Here is a 19,399-nt window from a genome sequence, read left to right as displayed (position 1 = left end):
AGCATTTCGACGCATTGGTCGAGGATTGAAACCACACCGGGACAAAAGACATCACCGAGGACTGGAGGCAGGCGGCAACCGGCCTCCAGCGAGGGGCTGCCACAGGAGCCCCGGGGCAGCAGGCTGCAGGCGGGCCCCGGTCCGGCGCGCTCCCCTGCCCGCGGGACGGAGCCGCGTTCCCGCAGGGGCGCTGCCGGGCCCGGCTCTGTGGGCAGCGCTGCGGCCGGCGGTGCGGGGCGGTGACCGGCGCGGCCCGCGGGGAGCGCAGCCCCGTCAGCCCGCCCCCGCCGCCGCCCCAGGAAGCGCAGGGCTGTAGCGCCCGGCCCGCCGCCGCCATGCATTGTGGGGCGGCAGCAGTAGAGCCAAGATGGCGGCCAGCAGGAGGCTGATGAAGGTAACAGCCAGCGCCGCGCCGGGCAGGGCCGGCGGGCGGGTGGCAGCGGGCACCCTTCTCTACCCCGGTGCCCCTCCAGGTGCGGGGGGTCGCCTCCCCTGCCGCGGCCCGGCGGGGCGGCCTCCTCCCGTCCCCTCGGTGGTACCCCGGGCTGGAGCGACGGGAACGGGAGCAGCCGGCTCCTAGGCCGCGGCCGTGAGGGGCCGCGCTGTCTCCCCCGCCACCGCCCGGGGCTCCGGCGGCGCTCCGCGGCCCCCGGCCGCCGCCCGGCGCTGGGTGGGGGTACTCAGCGGCTGCCGCGGACCGCAGCGGGCCGCCCCGTCCCTATCCCTCGGGGGGCTCCTGCGGTGACTAAGCAAAGAGGAAGGGCTGGGGGGGAAGGAAACGGCGCTGCCGGGACGTCTCGGCCCCCTCCCGGGGCCGGGGCACTCCCCGGGGCAGTGTGAGGGGTCGCCCCGCCGGCGGTGGTGCCGCAGGCGCGGCGCGGTCCCCGGCCCTGCCCGCGGGAGGGCTCGGCCGGGCGCGGGGCAGCGCCCTGTCCTCCCGCCCTGCGGGTGGGGGTTCGCCGCTGCCCCCGCTCGCCCCTTGCTGAGGAGCCTTCCCCGGGCGCTCGGGGGTGAGATAATTTCGTTTTCGTTGTTTCGGAGGGTGATCTCTTCCTTGTATGAGTAAGAGGTTTATCGCACTGAAATGTGGACCTTGGTTCAGAAGTTTCCTTATTCACTGCAGACGCGGTAATGTTTTTGTTTTCGCTCTATTTGTTCGGAAGTGTGGATGATACTTGTAAATGTAAACTCGGCCTCAGCTGGGCTTTAACCGGGAGCACGTATAGTTTATTGTAAAATACTGCTTGGGATTGTGTTTCTCCTTATTTAGCTTGAGGAGTAAGTACTTATTAGAAAATGGTGACCACTGACCCCAAAGCCTACGAGTTTAGTGTATGTGTTGTATATAATTGCCAATTAACATCACAAACTGTATGCAGTGGGGTTTGCCCAGGATGTGCATACATAGTGGTGTTAAATTTAGTCATCTGTAAAATGCTGTGGCAATACCCTACAATATTTGCATGCAAAGTGCCTGTAGTGTAAATCAATGAACTTTACAGGCTGGCCCTGTGAAATGTAGGGGAAAGACCCTGCAACTGTCGGGTGGTGTTTTAGCCTTATTAAAAACCCTGTTCCTGTGGGGTGCAGTTTACCCATGCGTTAGGATTTGACAGATATTGGGGCGATTTCATTAAATTTAATATTTTATTATCAGTTTTACAGCTGGCTTTCAGAATGTGGGCCCCTGATGGGGCTGAGATTTCTCTAGGATGTGTAGATGATGGGTTGAAGTTGCATTTCCTTAATTGTGCAGATACATAATTAACGATTGTAACCTGGTTATTTTTGAAGAAACTGATAGCTCAGCAGTGCTTTCACAAAGCTAGTTTTGTTGTTTAAAATGGGCTATGGCATGATTAAAAATTAAATGGTAGATGTGTGCAGAGTCATTCATATGTATTAAATTAGTAACAATTTAATTGTCCTTAAAGATCCTGATGAGAGGGCATTCATTTTTGTATTTAATTTTTGATAGCTGTTATGTTTTGTCACAGCTTTAGTTCTGTCATCAGTGTGCCTGTTGCTTTATATTGAAATAAGGTTTCCCTTAGTTTCTGATAGTAAACAACCATTCTGTATGTTTGCAAGCCAGCTTTTCTGCCTGTTTTGAAACAAATGTGTTAATTCTCCAAAAGCACATCACTACTACTCTGGTAGGGAAAAAATATATTTCCAATCATTCCTTCTTTTGAAATTTAAAATAGAACATTAAAATCTTGACATTAAAGTCAAGAAAAATTGTTCTTAATATCTGTAGAGCCTCTTGCTCTTCAGCCCTGCTCCTCAATTCCCTGTACTTCTGAAATGCTAGTTAGTACTTTAATGTTTCACTAAAATGCTGTAAAAATGGATTTTGACAACGTGACCTCCTCCTTTTCTAGGAAAGCTGTGTGGCAGTTGCTGCTCAGAGGGAGTGGTGTAGGAAGGAAGGAGACATCAGTTGCTTCCCTCTTACATTTTTACTTTCATTTTTATTGCCTGATGTTTGTGGGTTGTGTGTGGTGTGTGTGTGTGCCACTTCAAGAGCGGTGGCGTGCTGCGTCCCATGACTTGTAAAGGCTGTTCAGTAAGCAGCCACCTTCATGCCTTTTGGAGAATCAAGTCGCAACCCAGATGGCTTTGAGTTTTGCCATTCACCTCGGTAGGAACACGGTAGAGCTCTCGTACAGATGATGTAATCTGGATTGCTGCAGCGTGGTGTTTTGAAGGACCAAACTCGCATGTGTATCAACCCAGTATCGTCGTTTAAGTTCCAAATTCACAGACCTGCTTTAAAAAGTCTTTCACTGTGGAGTTTTGCACTATGGAAGAGTCTGTGGTGTGTCTTTCTCAGGGTTGTAGAACGAGTGTTTATAACTAAAGGAAATAGAGGTTTTCAGTGTGACACTCAATTATGTTTAGGATAAGCATTAACTGTCTTCTCGTTGAGCTAAATATCAAGTTCGTCTTCAGTAAGTGAGAATAAACTTTGAACCTTTTATAGGTCACATAAAATAATTACCATTTCCTTCAGGTCTTGCCAACATTTTGAAGTGCTACATTTTTTTTTTTTTGGTCTCGTGTCATGCAGCATAGCTATTGGTGTTAATCACAGTGGCTCAGAGAGGCTGCATGTACTGAGCTCATAATAACACGCTGTCTGCCTATAGAAAACTGGGACTATGAGTATAGCTTCCGCCTTCCGTGTGGAAATGGGATTCCTTTTCAGCTTGTGAAAGCCATTTGTATCTTCAGTTTGCAAACCTCCTTGTGAAAGAAGCAGCACAATTTTGCTATTGTACAGTTCACTTTTAAACATAAAGTCAAGTTATAACAAGAATAAGATTGTCTTGTTATCTCAGGATCTGTGTGAGCAAATTGCCTTTCCTAAGCCAAATACCTTATTTATGGCCTATTTTTGCAGAGCTTTGTACCATCAAATAGTCTAACTGAAGTTCTCTGTGCTGATTCACAAAAATCAGTGGAGGTGTGCCCTTCCCAGGAGCACTCCTAGGTTAGCAAAATGTGCAATAAACATAGCTAATGAATCATATTCCAGTGACATCTGAGGTGGAGTTTTGATCTGTGAGCCACCATTACACCTCTTCAAAGAGCCACAGTTGTCAGATCTTGACTCCTCATGAAATGTGAGAGGTGGGAATAAAGCAGTCTTTGTCAGGGATATGTTATGGATGATCTCTCAGGGTAAAAACAGACCAATGTGGAGTAATTATATTTAGGAAAGGATCTAAGGCTGCTTCTTTGAAGGGAGCTACTTTGCTTCACGACCCTTTCTCGTAAAAAGCAAATTGTCTCCAAACATGTATGATTGGGATCATAGATCTCCAAGAGATATGCCAGAGATTTCATTGAAATGCTTTTCACAGATGCCACCCGCTAATGTAAAACAAGCCATTCTCCCGCTGAGATCAGTAGCCAAAAGCTATGTGGAGAGGTGGTGGGTAGTTGTGAAGGGAAGGCTATTTCGGTGCTGGATAGTTGGAGTACTTACTTGATGGTGTACTAGTGTGTAGGTACTGAGATGCACCTTCAACTGTTGTGCTTGGAGGAGGCTGTCCCGTCCCATGTGTGCAGCCACTCCCTTCTGTGTGATCTGTGATGCGATCGAGCTGAGGTGTCTAAAGTCCACACTACTGTTTTCTTGGGTTTAGTTGTTAAAAAGTATCTTTAGTATTGAAAATAGATTTGAAGAGTAAATAACACTTCACGTATGTAGTGAGGTATGCTGACAATTATTTTAATCTTATTGTGTTCATTCTGCTTCCACAATTGCACAAACATTTATGCAGCTGGTGAACTCTGTGAAAAAACCAGGAACACGAGGCCACATCCGGGTACCTGCTGTGGATGGCCTGTGATCTCCAGTGTGCTGTGGGCTGGTACACACCATAGCCCTCCCAAAGAAAGAGGCTTTCAACAACTTTTATATTTGAAAAACAATTCTAAATTGACCCAAACACCAGTTCTCAGTAACAAGGGAAATGTGGTTTTGAGCTGTGTATGGTTGTCCTTATGCAGAAGTGAGAATACTGATTCATTTTCCCTTTTTGAAACTGAGAATTGGCAAAAGGATTTTTAATCAAATGAAAATATGTTGCCAAAAACCAGAATTACTCAGTAAATAGAAGACGTGAGTATGCAGAGTTGTAATGTTGCAGGGGTAACTTACTAATAGTTCTTGTAAGAGCTAGGATTTGGTTTGGTTTTTGGTTGGTTTTGTGGGTTTGTTTTGATAAAGCCATGTTTTATTTTAAGGTGTTTTAGCACTTATCTGTATGAGATTCAGAAGGTAAAACTGTTCCTTATTAGTGTTTTGGAGCCTGTTTATCTTTGTCATGCTTCTTTTAGAGAGTGTGTTTATAAATAGGGAAACAGAAATTGTAAGCAGTAGAGAATCATGTTTTGGAGGTATTTCAGGAGACTTTTGTTTTTCTTTGGCATTTAATTTTGGGCTTGATGCAGAGCTTACTGAAGTCAGTGTGAGTTTTTATGAGTATTCCCATATTCCTGGATTGCAATCCTACAAGTGCCTGTGTGCATTTTCCTATCTGGTTTGGTTTGTTAGAGAAGTCCAAAACTTGAAAGATGGATGGGCAAAACAGTTGCAGGATTTCAAATGACTTAACTGCATTTTAAGCTGATGTAACTTTCCTGTTTAATTTCAAAAACTTAATTTTGTTCTGAACAACACAAACGATTACACAATACTGAAAATCAAATTTTTAAATCCTTATTATATGAGAGGTAGTGTGGACTTTTATGACCATCTTCAGCATTATACTTGGAGATCAGGCACCACCTCTGAAACAACGTTTTCTCCATTTCATGAGCTGTGTGTAACACTCTAAATACAGCCAAACTACAAACAGCCCCTCTCAAGAGAGCCTGTGCAATAAGACTTTTCTATTTCACAAATGGGGAAACCAATGCAGCAAGGTCACGTGCAAGGTTGATAACAGTGGGCATGAGGCCTGACTGAAGTCCTTATTGCAGTCCTTCAACCTTTAGTTATGCTCCTCCTCTGCTCCTTTAATTACGTTGCTTGACAAAATGAAGGGGTGGAGGACAAGAAAAGGAATTAATCTATTTACTGTCTGCCTAGACTCTTAAGTATCATTTTGAATTAAATATCTGGACTGTATCCTTTTACCACATAAACTAATTCTTGTCCCTTTGGACTTGCTCAAGCCCATGTTAAATGCAGTATTCACTTTTAATCTGTGCAGTTTGAAAGTATTTAGTAGCTTATTCACTTTTTTTGCAGTAAATTTATACTGTAGTTGTGTCTGCCTCTGGAGCTTGGAGGCAGTTAGAGCTTTATTATGGGGTTTGGTACTTGCCAGAAGAAAAAACCAAAACGCCTCCCCTCACACCCTTAAATTGGGAGTGGTGAATCTCATGGAGCACTAGACACAAAACCCCTAAAAGCATGACTTGTGAGTATAGTATTGCATTGTATTTGTGGGGTTAGTAGTATGAAAACCAAGCTATTTGTAAGCAAGTCTAACATAGAATTGATTAGTTTGGAGTGACATAAAATCTTAAACACTTTGGGTATAAGTAATTTCTCTTATAAATGAATTGGAGTCTGTCTTAAGCCTGTAGTTCAGGGAAGTCCTCTGCCAAGGTAAGTTTGATTCTCCATGACCTTTGCAGTCCTGCCTGTGTGGGAGGAAAAGAATTGCCTCATTTATCCCCATCTATTCCTGTTTTGGGGACCTAAGGCAGCAGCAGGAGAAGCACAGGATATAGTCCTGATACACTGAAGTAATTTATCACTTTTTTGATTCTGAAAATTAATTCCTGCAAAGGCTTCACAGGTCAGTTTAAAAGAGGAAGATGTCCTGAATTGTTTTCAGCTAGTTCTTTAGTGTCCTTTAGGCTGTTTATTTCCCTCTCTCATGTGGTGGACTTGAGGGAAAATGGGGAGCAATTTTCATATTTGTTCTAAACTTTTCTTTAATTTCATACAAAGCTTTACAATTTGGAATGATCTCTGTGCTGGATTCTTGCATTTCTTAATTCTGCATCCAATTTTTTAACCTGAATCTAATTATGAAATTCAGGTGTTTAATTCTCCAGTAACGTGAAGCCATGCTTTTCCAATTTGTTCTATTAGCTTAATAACACACCTGAATTGTGTGATCACAGTATTTCCTTTTTCTGTGTCTGGGCAATAGTTCTCTGGGCCAGAAGCAGTATTAATGCTATCATCTGAACCTGTTCTGCATGGAAGCTGCACTCCCACTGGGGCATTCTGGGGGACATCTCTGCCCTGGGTATAATGTTTTTAATGTAGTAACTAGAAAATTGTCCAAACCCATTTTTCTTTCTCTGTTTTAGAGTGAAGGCATTTGTGATGCATGTTTGTTTATGCTTAAATACCTACTGGTTAATTAGCTTATTTTGTTCCCAGTGTTTGATGTGTTACATCTAGTGTGGAATGGGATTTATCCCTTCTACATGCTGTGCAGTAGTGGTTTGCCAGGACTTCACAGTTCTGTATGTGTAGGAACTGAACTGCTCACAACTGAGTTACTGTCCTGACCCTGACGGGAAGAGATGGTCTGGTTCAGCCAGATGCTGCCTGAGCTGCTGCTCTGAGCACTCAGCACTACCATGAGGCTGGATTTGCAGTTTCAGTGGGCAGAAAGGATCTCCTATAGCTGTGATAATAAAGGTTATTTTCTTCTGAATATTTTGGGTTGCTCTGTATCCCTGTAAATGTGCTTCATGGGATCATTGGGTGGTTTTAATACGTTTTCCTGCTTTAAGGAAGTAGGATAATCCTCTTACCCTTTTCTAAAAAAAAAACACAACAAACCACCCAAACTGTGTGTGATGTTGTGTAAATCTAGCGGCAGTGGAATCTGGGGATTAGTCCACAGGTCTAGACTAAATAGTTGGGCGTAGTGTTATGAAGATTGTGTTGGGCATCCGTTCAGTGTCCAAGACTCCAAGCTTAAGCTTCAGTGTTCTGAGTATGCTCTTGCTTTTGTAGGTGCAGTGTGTGGGAATGTAAATGTTCATCTGATGCGTGGCTGTCATGTGATTTTTATTTTTTTTTTCATGTGCATTTGGAAATCTCATTTTTCCCTTTGGGTTTTTATCATGATGCTAAGTTTATGCAAGAGATTACTGCAAGTATTAAATCTCTGCCAGTCAGATGCAGAAAGGTTTGAGCGAAGATGAACAGAGCTGTTTTAGGAAAAAAAACCTGGACAGTAGAGCACTCATAGCAGGAAAACTGATCTTTCATGGGTTTCAGTGCACAGTTCCTTTGCTGTAGTTGGTGTTTTATCAGTGATACACAGTTTAGTTCTGCAAACGCACTAGTGCCCAGTGAGGAGCTGTGTGCTGCGGCGTGCTCCAGTGTTGCTGTATAAGCAACATTTTTCCTAGCCCATGTGGACATGCAGGCATGTGCTTCAGTTTTGAAAGCACTGGGAAAGCTTTATATTTAACTGTGGAGGACTTCTGAATTTGAATTCAGTTAAATTAAAGAGAAAACTGCTGAATTCAACAGCAAAGGGCTATAGTTGTTGTTTGGGGGCGGGGAGAAGTGAAACCTTGAGGTGTTTCTTTTTAGGTCTCATGAAATACCCCATGAATCAGTTGCTACAGTAGGGCTTATACGTAATTTTAAATACGAAATGCCTACATACTTGTTTTGGTGATACCTGGATCACCAGCTGATGAAAAGTGGTTTGACTGGAGCAGAAAGGTACCTTGTTCAAGAGTGAACAGCTGTCTTTATATATACTGTTATAGTACACAACAAAGATAAAGCTGTGATTTCTAAAGTTACTGGTCTAAATAAGGCTAGTTTGGCTTAGATTGATATTTTTCTGAGTTTGTATCGATTTAAGCTGATCATGCAGGAATTTGCTAGTTTTCAGGTGAAATAATTGGCCTGTTCAGTGGCTTTATCTGTGTTTAAAACTGTTATGAAATAATTCTTCCAAATCACTGCTTTCCTTCAGATAGCCCTAAGATACACTTTATTTCTGACCCTCGCAGTTATCGGTAGTCTGTTACCAAAGGCATTTGAGATATAAAAACACTTTTGAATGCATTTTACTTTGTTTTGTCTTGTAATGATGTTAATAACAATGTGGTTTTGTATTTTCATGACACACACCAAAAAAAAAAAACCCAGTGTTTTTTTAATCTCTTGTCTCAGAATTTTACTTCTCACAGTGCATAATTTTATTCGTTGTCTGTGTGGGCTGCACCACTGAAACCTCCAAATCCTCAATATTAAAGAAACCCACGTTGACTCCTAAGTGTTTTGAGAAGTAAACACGAGCATCTTGCTTAATACTGTCACTAACTTACACTTTGTTTTTTCAGGAGCTTGAAGAAATCCGCAAATGTGGAATGAAAAACTTCCGTAATATCCAGGTTGATGAAGCTAATTTATTGACCTGGCAAGGGCTTATTGTTCCTGTGAGTACAGATCACTCCTTATTCCAATGAGCTTTAAAATGAAATGAGGATCATTTCTACCTCATAAATCCATAGCTCAGTAGTGCTGCTGGTGACCATTAGATAATGTTTGCACTCTGACAATCTCTTTGATTATTATAAACCTTGGCTTTCACAGCTCTGGGGTTGTGCAGAAGCTGGTTGTTCATAAATACAGCATAAGTTTATTCAGCAGCATCTTAAACATACTCTGGGCAGTGAAATGTGCTCTTGGATTTAATTCTTGTCTTTTTCAGACCTCTTGTGTGATCTTCCTGTCTGATTTTATTTGAGTGTCTTCTGTGTTTGGTTTTATCCCAGACTGATAATGTTAGGAGGTGTTTCTTACAACTAGCCTGAAGAAAAATCCATACGTAATTGAAAGGTCTGTGGTCAATACCTACTTGGATGCTTCCTGATTGTAGGTCTGGTCCAACACAGGGCTGCAGCTGGCAAGGGCTGTGGACTCTGCTGGCACTGGGTTGCTTGGGAGAGGTGTTGGAAGTGGGGCAAATGAAGTTTGTAGTTTATTACATTAAGCTTAAAGTACAATATCTGTGAAAAAAAGGAAAAAAGATAAGAAATATTTTGTTTACTCCTTAATAGATTTTTTTAATCGACTGGCTGTATTTCTAGGATAAAATGGAGTATTGGAAAAAGTTTGATGCCAGGAATAGGCATAGGTTTTCAGAAGTGAGCTTTTAAAAGGAAGTCTCTTTATTTAGGCATTAATTAATGCCAAAACAACTCACTTCAGTTTTTTTTAAAAGCACTGCAATCTGCTAAGAGAACGTTTGATAAAAGTAGATAACTGCTGTATCAGTCAAACAGAGAGGGATTTTTTATTAAGGGGAAAGCAGGAGATCTAGTATGTTGAATTCACTGGTTGAAAGTCACTTGGATTCTCACCTCTTGTAATTTCTGCTGTCATGGCCCATGCTCCCTTCGTTACATGAGCTACTTGTAAGCCTGCAGCAGTAGAGGCCGTGCCACTACTGGGCATCGATTCTGCTTTTCCTTGGAGGCTGCCTGAACGGTCACACCAAAACCACAACCAAGTGGCAATCTGGTTTTGTATTATAAGACCTTGAGACATCTCTTTAGCAGTGCTGCTGCTTTGTTAGTTAGAGGCCATTCCTGAATTCAGGTCACGCAGGCTGAGGTAATAGCTAGGCCTTTGCACTTTAAATACTGTAGAATACCTTTAGTTTACTGCATACTTATATTCCTGAAGGAATTCTTTTGAGTGGTTGAGGCTACGCTTGCAAATAAAGCAAGCAGGATTTGACATTAAAATGTGACAGATCTTTAATAAGCCACCCAGATATTTGTGGTTCATGTGTAACAGTTTGCTGCTTTGATAAAACTGTGAAACAGTATAAGACTGGTAAATATGACTAATAAAGCAAAACATCAAAATACTTATTCCTGTTAAAATCCTCAATATGTGGTGTACAGCATCTATTTTAACAGTTTCTGCTCACCAGAGGATAAGCTTACTGTTTGTTTTGCAAAGGTTCACAACATTCTAAGTGTTTAGATGCAGCAAACTGTGCTTCATACCTGCCTTGTGGTTTATAACAGGCCCTGTTACAGAGGAAATAGCCTTAAATTTACTAATGATTACTAAAGTTAAGAGGGAATTTTGTCATGAAATTACAATTCCTATAGTAATTAATTGTTGTGTTGTATGTTCAAAGAGTAGCATAGTTTATTATTTTGAGGATACACTTAGTTTAGTCTTAGCACAGTTTTGTAGCTATTGCAATGCTGGAGTTGATGGCTTCATGCTGTAATGCACAAGCTGGTTGTGGGTTTAATTTTTGCTGAGTTTTTGCTTTTGAAGATTTACATGCTGTTTCCATTTTAGCAAATGTTCTTGCTTTGGGTTTAAAGACTTATCCCTCCTACTTTAGCAGGACTAACCAGTTACCGATTATTATACTATAACTAGGCATTACTTTGGTCAGCTGCTTAATGAAGGTGTGAGAGATGCAAAGGTTGATATTTTTACCAGTGCTCATGCAGAATTACTGTGAACAATACTGCTTTAAAAGTTTTTGTTGTGTGCAACATACTTTGTTCTTCTGAACCACTGTTAGTTCTTAAGGGTGTTTGCTCAGTTGAGAGGCAAATTGAAGACAGCTTGTCAACTCCTTTTCCTATTCCGTAGAATAAGGTAGTTTATGTAGTTTGTACTGTGCATGGTAAAGGTACACTGTTTGATTTCAACATCAAAACAAGTCTATCTGCCCCAGGCTCCTTGTTCTTGTCAAGTACAGTTGGTGTACTGTGAGTTTCATGTCACTTAAGCAAAGCTGCTTGCTATGGACAAACTTTTGCAGAGCAAGAATACTCCAAGTGAATGTTAGTTATGTTTGTCACTTGTGTTTTGGTATTTATAATTCTGGTTTTCTCCCTTGTCAGTGTCAAAACAAATAAAACAAATAATTGGAACTTAATTGCTTGAATATTCTGTTTTGTCTATTTAAAACATGAGCAGCTCTTTACATACATTTTTGGTTCAATTTATTGGTGAGTTATAGTGAAGGACTATTCTGACTGAGAGTCAAGCATAAAATGGACATTTTTAAGCCATTTATGCCAGGTTGGTTCCCATATTAGTTCACTGAACATCCTCACAAACTACACCAAGTGATGGAGACAAGGGCAAGTGAGCTGCAGGGGGAGAGGGCACTAACTGCTTAAATTGTCACCACCACCCCAAGTTACTTGTTAAACTTCCAAAGCTTTTAGGGTTGCTTGGGTAAAAAGTGATTTTCAAGCCACTTCAGTTACCTCTTTCCTTGACCACAGAAATCATTGTTGCTGTACTTAGAAACACACAGCCAGGCGTCTCCATGTGGATGAAACTAAAATCTATTCTGTTGAATAGTATTTTAATAGAACACTCACCACGCCCAAATATTAGTAAACCTTTTTTAACTCCTGGGGGTGTTTTATTGCAGGGAGTGGTTTGGTTGCTGATGAAGAATGTGTGTGGTTGTACTTCACGCTAACTGGAAACTCTCATCCTTTGATTCTTGTTCCCAGAGAGTTTGGAAAGGCTTCATGCCATAGTTACTGTTTTCAGTGCAGAGTGGTGTTTTTGTAAGCTTTACATGTAGCAATGGTGTATTTTTCTTCTGCAGTTAGCCTCTGAAGCAGTATCAATAGTCTCACAGGTTTTCTAAATGAGATTCTGGGCATTGTTTTTTCTGTTGCAGCATGAAGAACTACTTGGCTTACTTCACACTTCTCTCATCATGCTCCTTCAACAATGATCTGATAAGAGTGGGTGCTAAAACTGCATACAAATTCAGAATGTTCTCATCAGCAGACGCAGTGAATATCTATCTTTAGTGCTGATGAATACTCAGCACATTTCTGTGTAGTCAGCACAAAAATGTTCTCGGAACATACAGGGAAATCTGACAAATGAAATTGCTGTGTTGTGAGACACGTAAAATCACTAGGTTTAGAGAGAGCAATATTCTTTGTCAGGCTTCCTGTTTGTATCTCAAAGGGTTTACGCTGGTTTTTGGAACACAAAGTTGGGAGTGCAGCTACCTATTAGATAGGACTGCGAGTTTGGAGTAAATGGGACTGGGTGCTTTGTTGCCAGTAGAAATGTCAGCTCACTTCAGAACTATGGTAAACTGTTTTTCCAGGGTGAACACAAAGGTAGAGGCTGTTGTGCCTTTCTCTCACCAAATAGGTTTTGATGTTTCCTGACACACACATACAGCAGTATGTGTTGGAAGAAAGTGCCTTTAGAAGAGGTCATTTGATAGATAGAAGTCTGGAACATGCTTTTACTTAATTGTATCCATTAGAATATGCCAGATTCTTGACATTCTGCCTTCCTGTTGCAGGACAATCCTCCGTATGATAAAGGAGCCTTCAGAATTGAAATCAACTTCCCAGCAGAATATCCATTCAAACCTCCTAAGATTACATTTAAAACAAAGATCTATCACCCTAACATCGACGAAAAGGGGCAGGTTTGTCTGCCAGTAATTAGTGCTGAAAACTGGAAGCCAGCAACCAAAACTGACCAAGGTAGGACTCCATGTGGAGAAAGAACTGGATATCAAAATCCTTGTATTGTGTTTAAATGTAAAGCTTGTCAGCTGGTCACTGCTCTTACGGAATATTCATTGTCATAAGATTTGTGTCATGAGTCAGGTGCTGTGAGCAACTCTTGTGGAATCTTGTTTTGTTGTTGGAATGTAAGGTGATGACACTGACGTGTGGCACTGCCTCCTCCAGGAAACCACAACACTCTTCATGACTGACTTTGTCACAGTTATGTGCTCGGTGTACCTAAAAACTCTGCTGGTGTTTTGTCAGGGAGTTATTTCCTGTTTCTTTTTAAACAGTAACTTTATAGTTCAGAAGTGTTCATGACCTAAGGACCTAAAACCTCAAGGCTTTGTGTAGTTTATATTCTCTGCCATGTGGCTCAGTGATTTGAACAGAAGGTTTGAAATATCTAGGGAGTCATAAGCAAAACCTGGTATCATAATACAAATAAACTCTTAGATCTTAAAAGATCACTGCTGTGAGGTTTGCTGTGTAGAGTGCCTTTGGATAAAAATTTAAACACTTTAAGGAAAAAGGTTTCATCAGGTCCTGTGGCAGACTGAGAGTGTGATCTGAGTTGGGGGTTTTTTTGTGTTGTTGCTTCCCTTTAGTTGTTGGGGTGAGAATTTCATGTTTTCTGTCAGATAGTGATTGGTTTGATATTAAGCATTTATTATTGTACCTATAGAAAGAACAAACATGCTTGAACTGTGTATTTTTTAATAATACTAATTCAAATGAGTAGCAGTTCAGCGCAAGAGCTGCAGTGACACAGAAGTGTTTTGCTCTGTAGGAAAAGGTAGTTTCTTCTTTCAGAGTCCTCTGTAAGGTTGTTTTCACTTGAACTGTGTTCCTGATAGTAAGCAATGCTGTACGTAAGATTGCTTTTTTCTGTGTCTAATAAAACTACTCACAGTTTGCGTGATTTTGCCCCAAAGATAAAATAAGAAAGTTTCTGTAATTGTTTCAGTAAAGACCAAGTAGTTGAATGTTGGGGAAAGCCAAAGGGGCAGCAGAAAGAACCTGTGAAACAGGTCAGTTGAGGATCTTACCATTTGTGGTTGATTAATCCTTGGGAGGCATGAAATGAAAACAGTATGTAGCAGGTTTCTGTTAACACCTTGGCACTTGGATTAATCTTAGGAGTCTTCTCTAGTGAAGTAAAGGAACCATATGTCTGCCTAGCTTGAAATGCAAGTGGCGTTAGTTGTGGATCTATTGAAACAGTTGTTTGCATGCAGGAAGTAGTCAGTGTCTCCCTGAGAAAGAGCAATTCCCTTTTTAACTGAGTGAATAAAAGCTATGCTAAAATCAGAATCTGGAACAAACCCTGGGTACCAAAATACTGCAGATCTCTCAATTTCTGCTGTTTTCTGGTCTTCCATCTGTCTTTTAACTCTTTCTTCAAGAAGTTGTTTTAGTGTCAGCATCTGTTGTTACTACATGGTTGTATGAACCTGCAACAATGTTATTACAGCCCTGCTTAAGTGCCTGTTCCTTTTTCTCTCTTCTGCCCTGAAAAACGAACTCCAGTAATGCAACGTGATTAGTGCAGCATCCAGTTGATTGGTTTTGATAGTCAGGTGTCAAGAACAGGGAGAGATTAGGTTCAGCATAAGTCACTGATTTGTCTTTCATAGACTAAACGTGCATCTTATTGCTTTACTTTCTATTAATTTATGCTTACTATTAATACAGACCATTGTGATGGTACCGTTTTAAAATGCTGTGGGTATTGAGGCAGCTCCTCAACAGCTTGTGTGTTAACCTTAATAACACAGTAACACTTTCTCTATAGTGCTTTAGCAAGTTTTTTCTCAGTGAGAAGGGATTGTTGCATGCGGTATTGATGCTGATTTCATAAGTAGAGATCAACATAATGACAGTTGTCAGAAGTCCAGGACCGGCGAGTTCCTGCCAAGTGAGCTAATATCATTTATACGTTCATTAGGTAGTTTGTTGCAGTTTAAGTTCTGGTTTGTGGTAAGAACTGGTTTTGTTCAGCACTATAGTGATGGGTGTGCTTCTCTGGATTTTGAGTATTTGTTTTGAGGTGTCTCCTCCAGTCCTGTCAGATCAGGGTGGAAAAGAGTATGAGCATGAAAAAATCAGTGCTCTTAAAGAAGCCACTCTGGTATCCTGGCATCTACTGGAGTGACAAGTATTGTAGGAACTGACACTGCAAAACTAGGGAGGATCCAGTTGAACTGCCAAGTGGCAGCTTCGGAACAAGCGATGGGCTTTGATGTGTAGCTGAATTGTGGAGCTCCCTGCGGCTTTGAGGGGTTGGTTTGTTGGGTGAGCTCAGGAGGAGGCAGCTGGCTCTAGTGCGTGATGCACAAAGATCACAGTTCTGTTCCAGTTGCTTTGGAGACTCTTAGGGTGCCGCTTTGTGTTACTCTGGGTAGCCCAAACTTACCTCAAATGGAATATTAATATTGTTGCACAGCAAAGCGCATTTCCCATGTCCCCGCTTTCTGTAGACTTGCCCAGTTACATGCACACCTTTTAGCGGATGGACATGAGAGCTCCTGCCCACTGTGAGCTGTCTGGCTTTAATTCGTTGGGAGAATGTATATGGGGAAAATGTAGCAATAAATGTCACTGTGGTGTGAGGTTCACTGCCTGAGTGTCGAGTACAGCTCAGTTACTTTAAGAATGACATTTCCTTTGAAAGTGATGGGGAATGTCGATGAAATGGCTGTACACAGAGGGGTGAAAGGCATCCTGTAGTTCTTACCCATCTGTTTGCCGAGGGTATCTCTGCTAGTGGATGCATTTGGCAGTTCAGAATAAAGGGAGGAGTTGTGCCCTGTAAGTAAGAATTGTAGATAAAGAAAGCTGAGAAATGGTTTCCAAATGTCTGGTTATATCTGCGTTACTGACTGTGACAGGTGATGGGAAAAATGCTTCACAATGGAAATCCCCTCGTCACCCAACCCCTTTTAGATGGATTTGTCCATGAAACACAGGCTCTTCTTTAGCCATAGGAGAGTATTTTGGATGGGATGCCAGTTACATGGGAAATAGTTTGTAGTGTGTTTTGGTCTCTGTTCAAGTTTTGTTTACAAATATGATTTTCTGGCGTTCATTCACAGTCATTGAACTAAATCTTGGCATATTGCTGTGGCTCATTCACACCCAGATTTATGGGATGTATTTAAAGGCAGCTAAAGCTCTTTTCTTACTGGGGAATTTTGCATACACTTGGATTTTTTTCAAAATGAACCATCTTGGTCTCTGACGGTGTTTATACTTCTTTTGACAGTAATCCAGTCCCTCATAGCACTGGTGAATGATCCACAGCCCGAGCACCCCCTTCGGGCTGACCTAGCTGAAGAATACTCTAAGGACCGTAAAAAATTCTGTAAGAACGCTGAAGAGTTTACAAAGAAATATGGTGAAAAGCGACCAGTGGACTAAAACCTGACACAGTTGGTGTCAGCAACGTATGATAGAAGATCGGAGCAGTGCATTTGAGACACCCCGTAAAGCAGGACTCTATGGAAAATTGACAAGTGCCACCTTTCGGTGTTAACTTGTGGCTGTTACTAACTTTCTACAGTTTTCTTAATCAAAAGTGGGCTAGGTAACCTGTAAAGAAAGGATTAAAATTTAAGATGTTCTAGTTCTGCTTTCTTTGTTTAAAAATCACTGCTTCAATATACTTTAAAGTATGCTGTTTTCTTTTTCTTGTCAGAATTTATCAAAAATATCTTAGACTTATATTCTGCCCTTAAATTGAAAAGGTTGCGGCTGTCACTTCGTATTTTTTCTGCAGTTCCCACTATCTTGAGTTCACTCAGTTCTTCATTGGATTTTATCCCCCTTCCCAAGCCGATGTCTTAGAAAAAAATATCCCAGTTCTGGCAGAAAATGATTGAGTGTTTGGCAGTTTTGTTTACTTTTCCTTCCAATGTTGCACTGTGCTTTGTGGGACTTGCTGCAAGTTCCCCTTAACTTCAGTTTGTAACATAATAAACCAACAAACCCCACAAAACCAATCAGAAATAATGTCCAGGTCTTATGTAAATCTGGCTGATGTTACCACCAAATGTTTATTAAACGGGGAAACCCAAGTTTTTGTGTGCGTCATTGAATTAAAATATGGCTCATGTCCTGCTTTTGGAAAACTTTGGGGAAAAAAATTCTATAGCAAGTGAGTAGTGGAATGTGATTACAAACTTCTTTCACTCTGTTCCTAACACCTCTGCAGAGCAGCTGGGGACGCACACACACAGAACAGCCCAACCAGTTCAGAGGAGTTTCAGAAACTGGGGACCAAGAGGTACCAAAGCGATAACCTGTGTTTTGAGTTAAAAATTGGTCATTTGGAAATACTAATTTTGAATTCAGGTACTAAATCTGGCAGCACTGCTGCCCATCTTGGAACATTTTTCCATCAGAATGCGTAACAAATATCCACGTATTATGGGATGGCACTTGTGCCACGTCCCAGCCCTGTTGCTGCACAGCTCTGACTGAGAATGGGAGGAGAGCAGTGCTGAGCCCTAACCTGTAAGGGAGTGCGCTTTGCTGCTGCTGCTCCTACGTTGTGAAACCACACAGGTTAGATGATGTAATGAGTGCGTCAGGTCTCATTCTGTCATACTAACCTCATCAGGCAGAGCTGTGTTCCTGCTGCTGCCGGGCCCCCTGCACATGCTGAAGGAGGAAGCCCTTTCTGGTCAGAACTGCGCGTCCTTTACTGCGCCTGTTGCTTTCTGCCTGCCCCCCTTCCCCAGCCTAAAGCGTGACCGTAGCTCCAGTCAAACTGCCATACAGTCAAACTGCTGCCTCCTCCCGCCTCTTGAGCTTGGGTAGGTTACTAAGCAAACAGGTTTATCTCCACAAATCCACAGGGATTGGGGAGCACATATCATTGTGATGTGCAGAAAGTTGAGTTAGAAAATCCCTCGTACCCAGGTGGTTGTCTGCACTCCTAAATTCAGATTTAATACAGCCTCTGCCTTTGCAACCTTTCAGAACTAGTGTGTCAAGCGGTAGGTCTCTTTTGGTTTTAATGTCTTGTATATTTGCTATTTCTTCATTCATCCCTCTCATCCGGCTTTCATTTCGATTTAGTGTAAACAATGACAGCCCAGTACCTCACCTCTGAAAGTACTTTGTTTTTATAAGTTAGGGAGCTAAGACATTTTATGTTTTAAGTGTTCTTAGACAGATTCTTTGGCAGGTAAATAAAGTTAAACCACATTCACCTTATTTACAGAAACTTGCATTTCCTGAGCGTTTTCAGGCTTGTGAGAGCACTGTCAATTACCAAATTTTCACATCTCTGTGTCTTCATTTGCAGAAAGTTGGTACTGATTTTGTTTCATTCACGCTCACTCGGATTCATAATAAAACAATGCCAAATTATCTGTCAAGCTGAAGTGTGTAACTTCTGCATCACGTGAGTCACTGTACCTTTTGATCATGTCTGTGGGCATGGAAACTCGCCATCCTCGAGATTTTATTTAAAACAAGACTGTAGCACTAGTTGGCTGCCCTCGTTACTACTCAATCGCATACTTTCTGGTTGTGAGCCTCTCAGGTCAAAGACTGCGTTTCTCTGAACCGGTGTGACTCGGATGCCGTTGAAGGGAGCTGGAAGGGCTGTGTAATGCGAGGAGCTCCAGTCGATCCCTGCAGGCCTACAGCAGCGCTACACCAGCTATTCCGATTTCATCTGCAAAGGTCACATAGAAGACAGATATTGCCATCAGTTCTCTGGGTGTGTTCGGCATAGTTCAATTTCTAAACTACGAGATGTGTAACCCAAGTGATGGCTTTTGTTTGTAGGCAGCCCTCTGGAAAAAGACAGATCAGATACTGTGCTGTATGCTTGAAGTCTGAGGAAAATAAATCACAGTATGAAGTCCTATGTTAACTCAGGAAATCAAGCTCTTGTTCTCTCCGGTTCCCTAAGCCATGCTGAATTCTAAACGTGCAGTTTAATACCCAAAATACAAACAACATGCTGGTGAAACTACACCCCGGAGTACTGGTATAGGCTTCCTGCAATTCCATTCTGCTACCCTAATAAAAATTTGCTCTCAAAGGCTTTGTGGCATGGTTTTCTTTTCAGAGATGGGGGGGTTTAGACTTGTTTTTTTAAGTATCCTGGTACAATGATGCTCTAGAACCCCTGAGGAACTTCCTCCCTTATCTCCATGCATTTTACGCAATTGAAAGGTTCCTTATTTCAAAGTCTTTGAGTAGCTCTTTATTAGTTTCCCTATTTAAAACTCCCTTGCATTTAAGAGAACACTCTTGGTTTAATGCTGTTGATTTAAAAATATGGAATTTGCAAAATGTATTTTGTTTGTAACACAGACCCGAG

The 19,399-nt window shown here is 41.9% G+C and overlaps 2 protein-coding genes across 4 annotated transcripts in view; one reads left to right on the top strand and one right to left on the bottom strand.

Annotated features, from left to right (window-relative positions):
• The first annotated feature begins 286 nt into the window (after positions 1-286).
• On the top strand, positions 287-19,117 carry UBE2L3 (ubiquitin conjugating enzyme E2 L3). Its single transcript, XM_030500839.1, has 4 exons — positions 287-394; positions 8,857-8,952; positions 12,846-13,032; positions 16,325-19,117. The coding sequence occupies exons 1-4, from the start codon at positions 368-370 to the stop codon at positions 16,477-16,479; spliced, it is 465 nt and encodes a 154-aa protein (XP_030356699.1). The 5' UTR covers positions 287-367; the 3' UTR covers positions 16,480-19,117.
• Positions 17,096-19,399, bottom strand: part of YDJC (YdjC chitooligosaccharide deacetylase homolog) — a 15,677-nt gene continuing 13,373 nt past the window's right edge. For 2 of the 3 annotated variants that reach the window (XM_030500834.1, XM_030500837.1), the window contains exon 7: positions 18,173-18,745. Coding sequence is in view for 1 of the 3 variants with exons in the window: in XM_030500838.1 (XP_030356698.1) it covers positions 18,742-18,745 (4 nt within the window). In the remaining 2 variants the exon portion in view is untranslated. Of the gene's footprint in view, positions 18,746-19,399 lie in introns of all 3 variants that reach the window. The other variant, XM_030500838.1, reaches the window with a different exon arrangement.

Source organism: Strigops habroptila, chromosome 11 (assembly GCF_004027225.2).
Source record: "Strigops habroptila isolate Jane chromosome 11, bStrHab1.2.pri, whole genome shotgun sequence".
NCBI classification, from domain to species: Eukaryota; Metazoa; Chordata; class Aves; order Psittaciformes; family Psittacidae; genus Strigops; species Strigops habroptila.
This window is presented reverse-complemented; position numbering and strand designations above follow the sequence as displayed.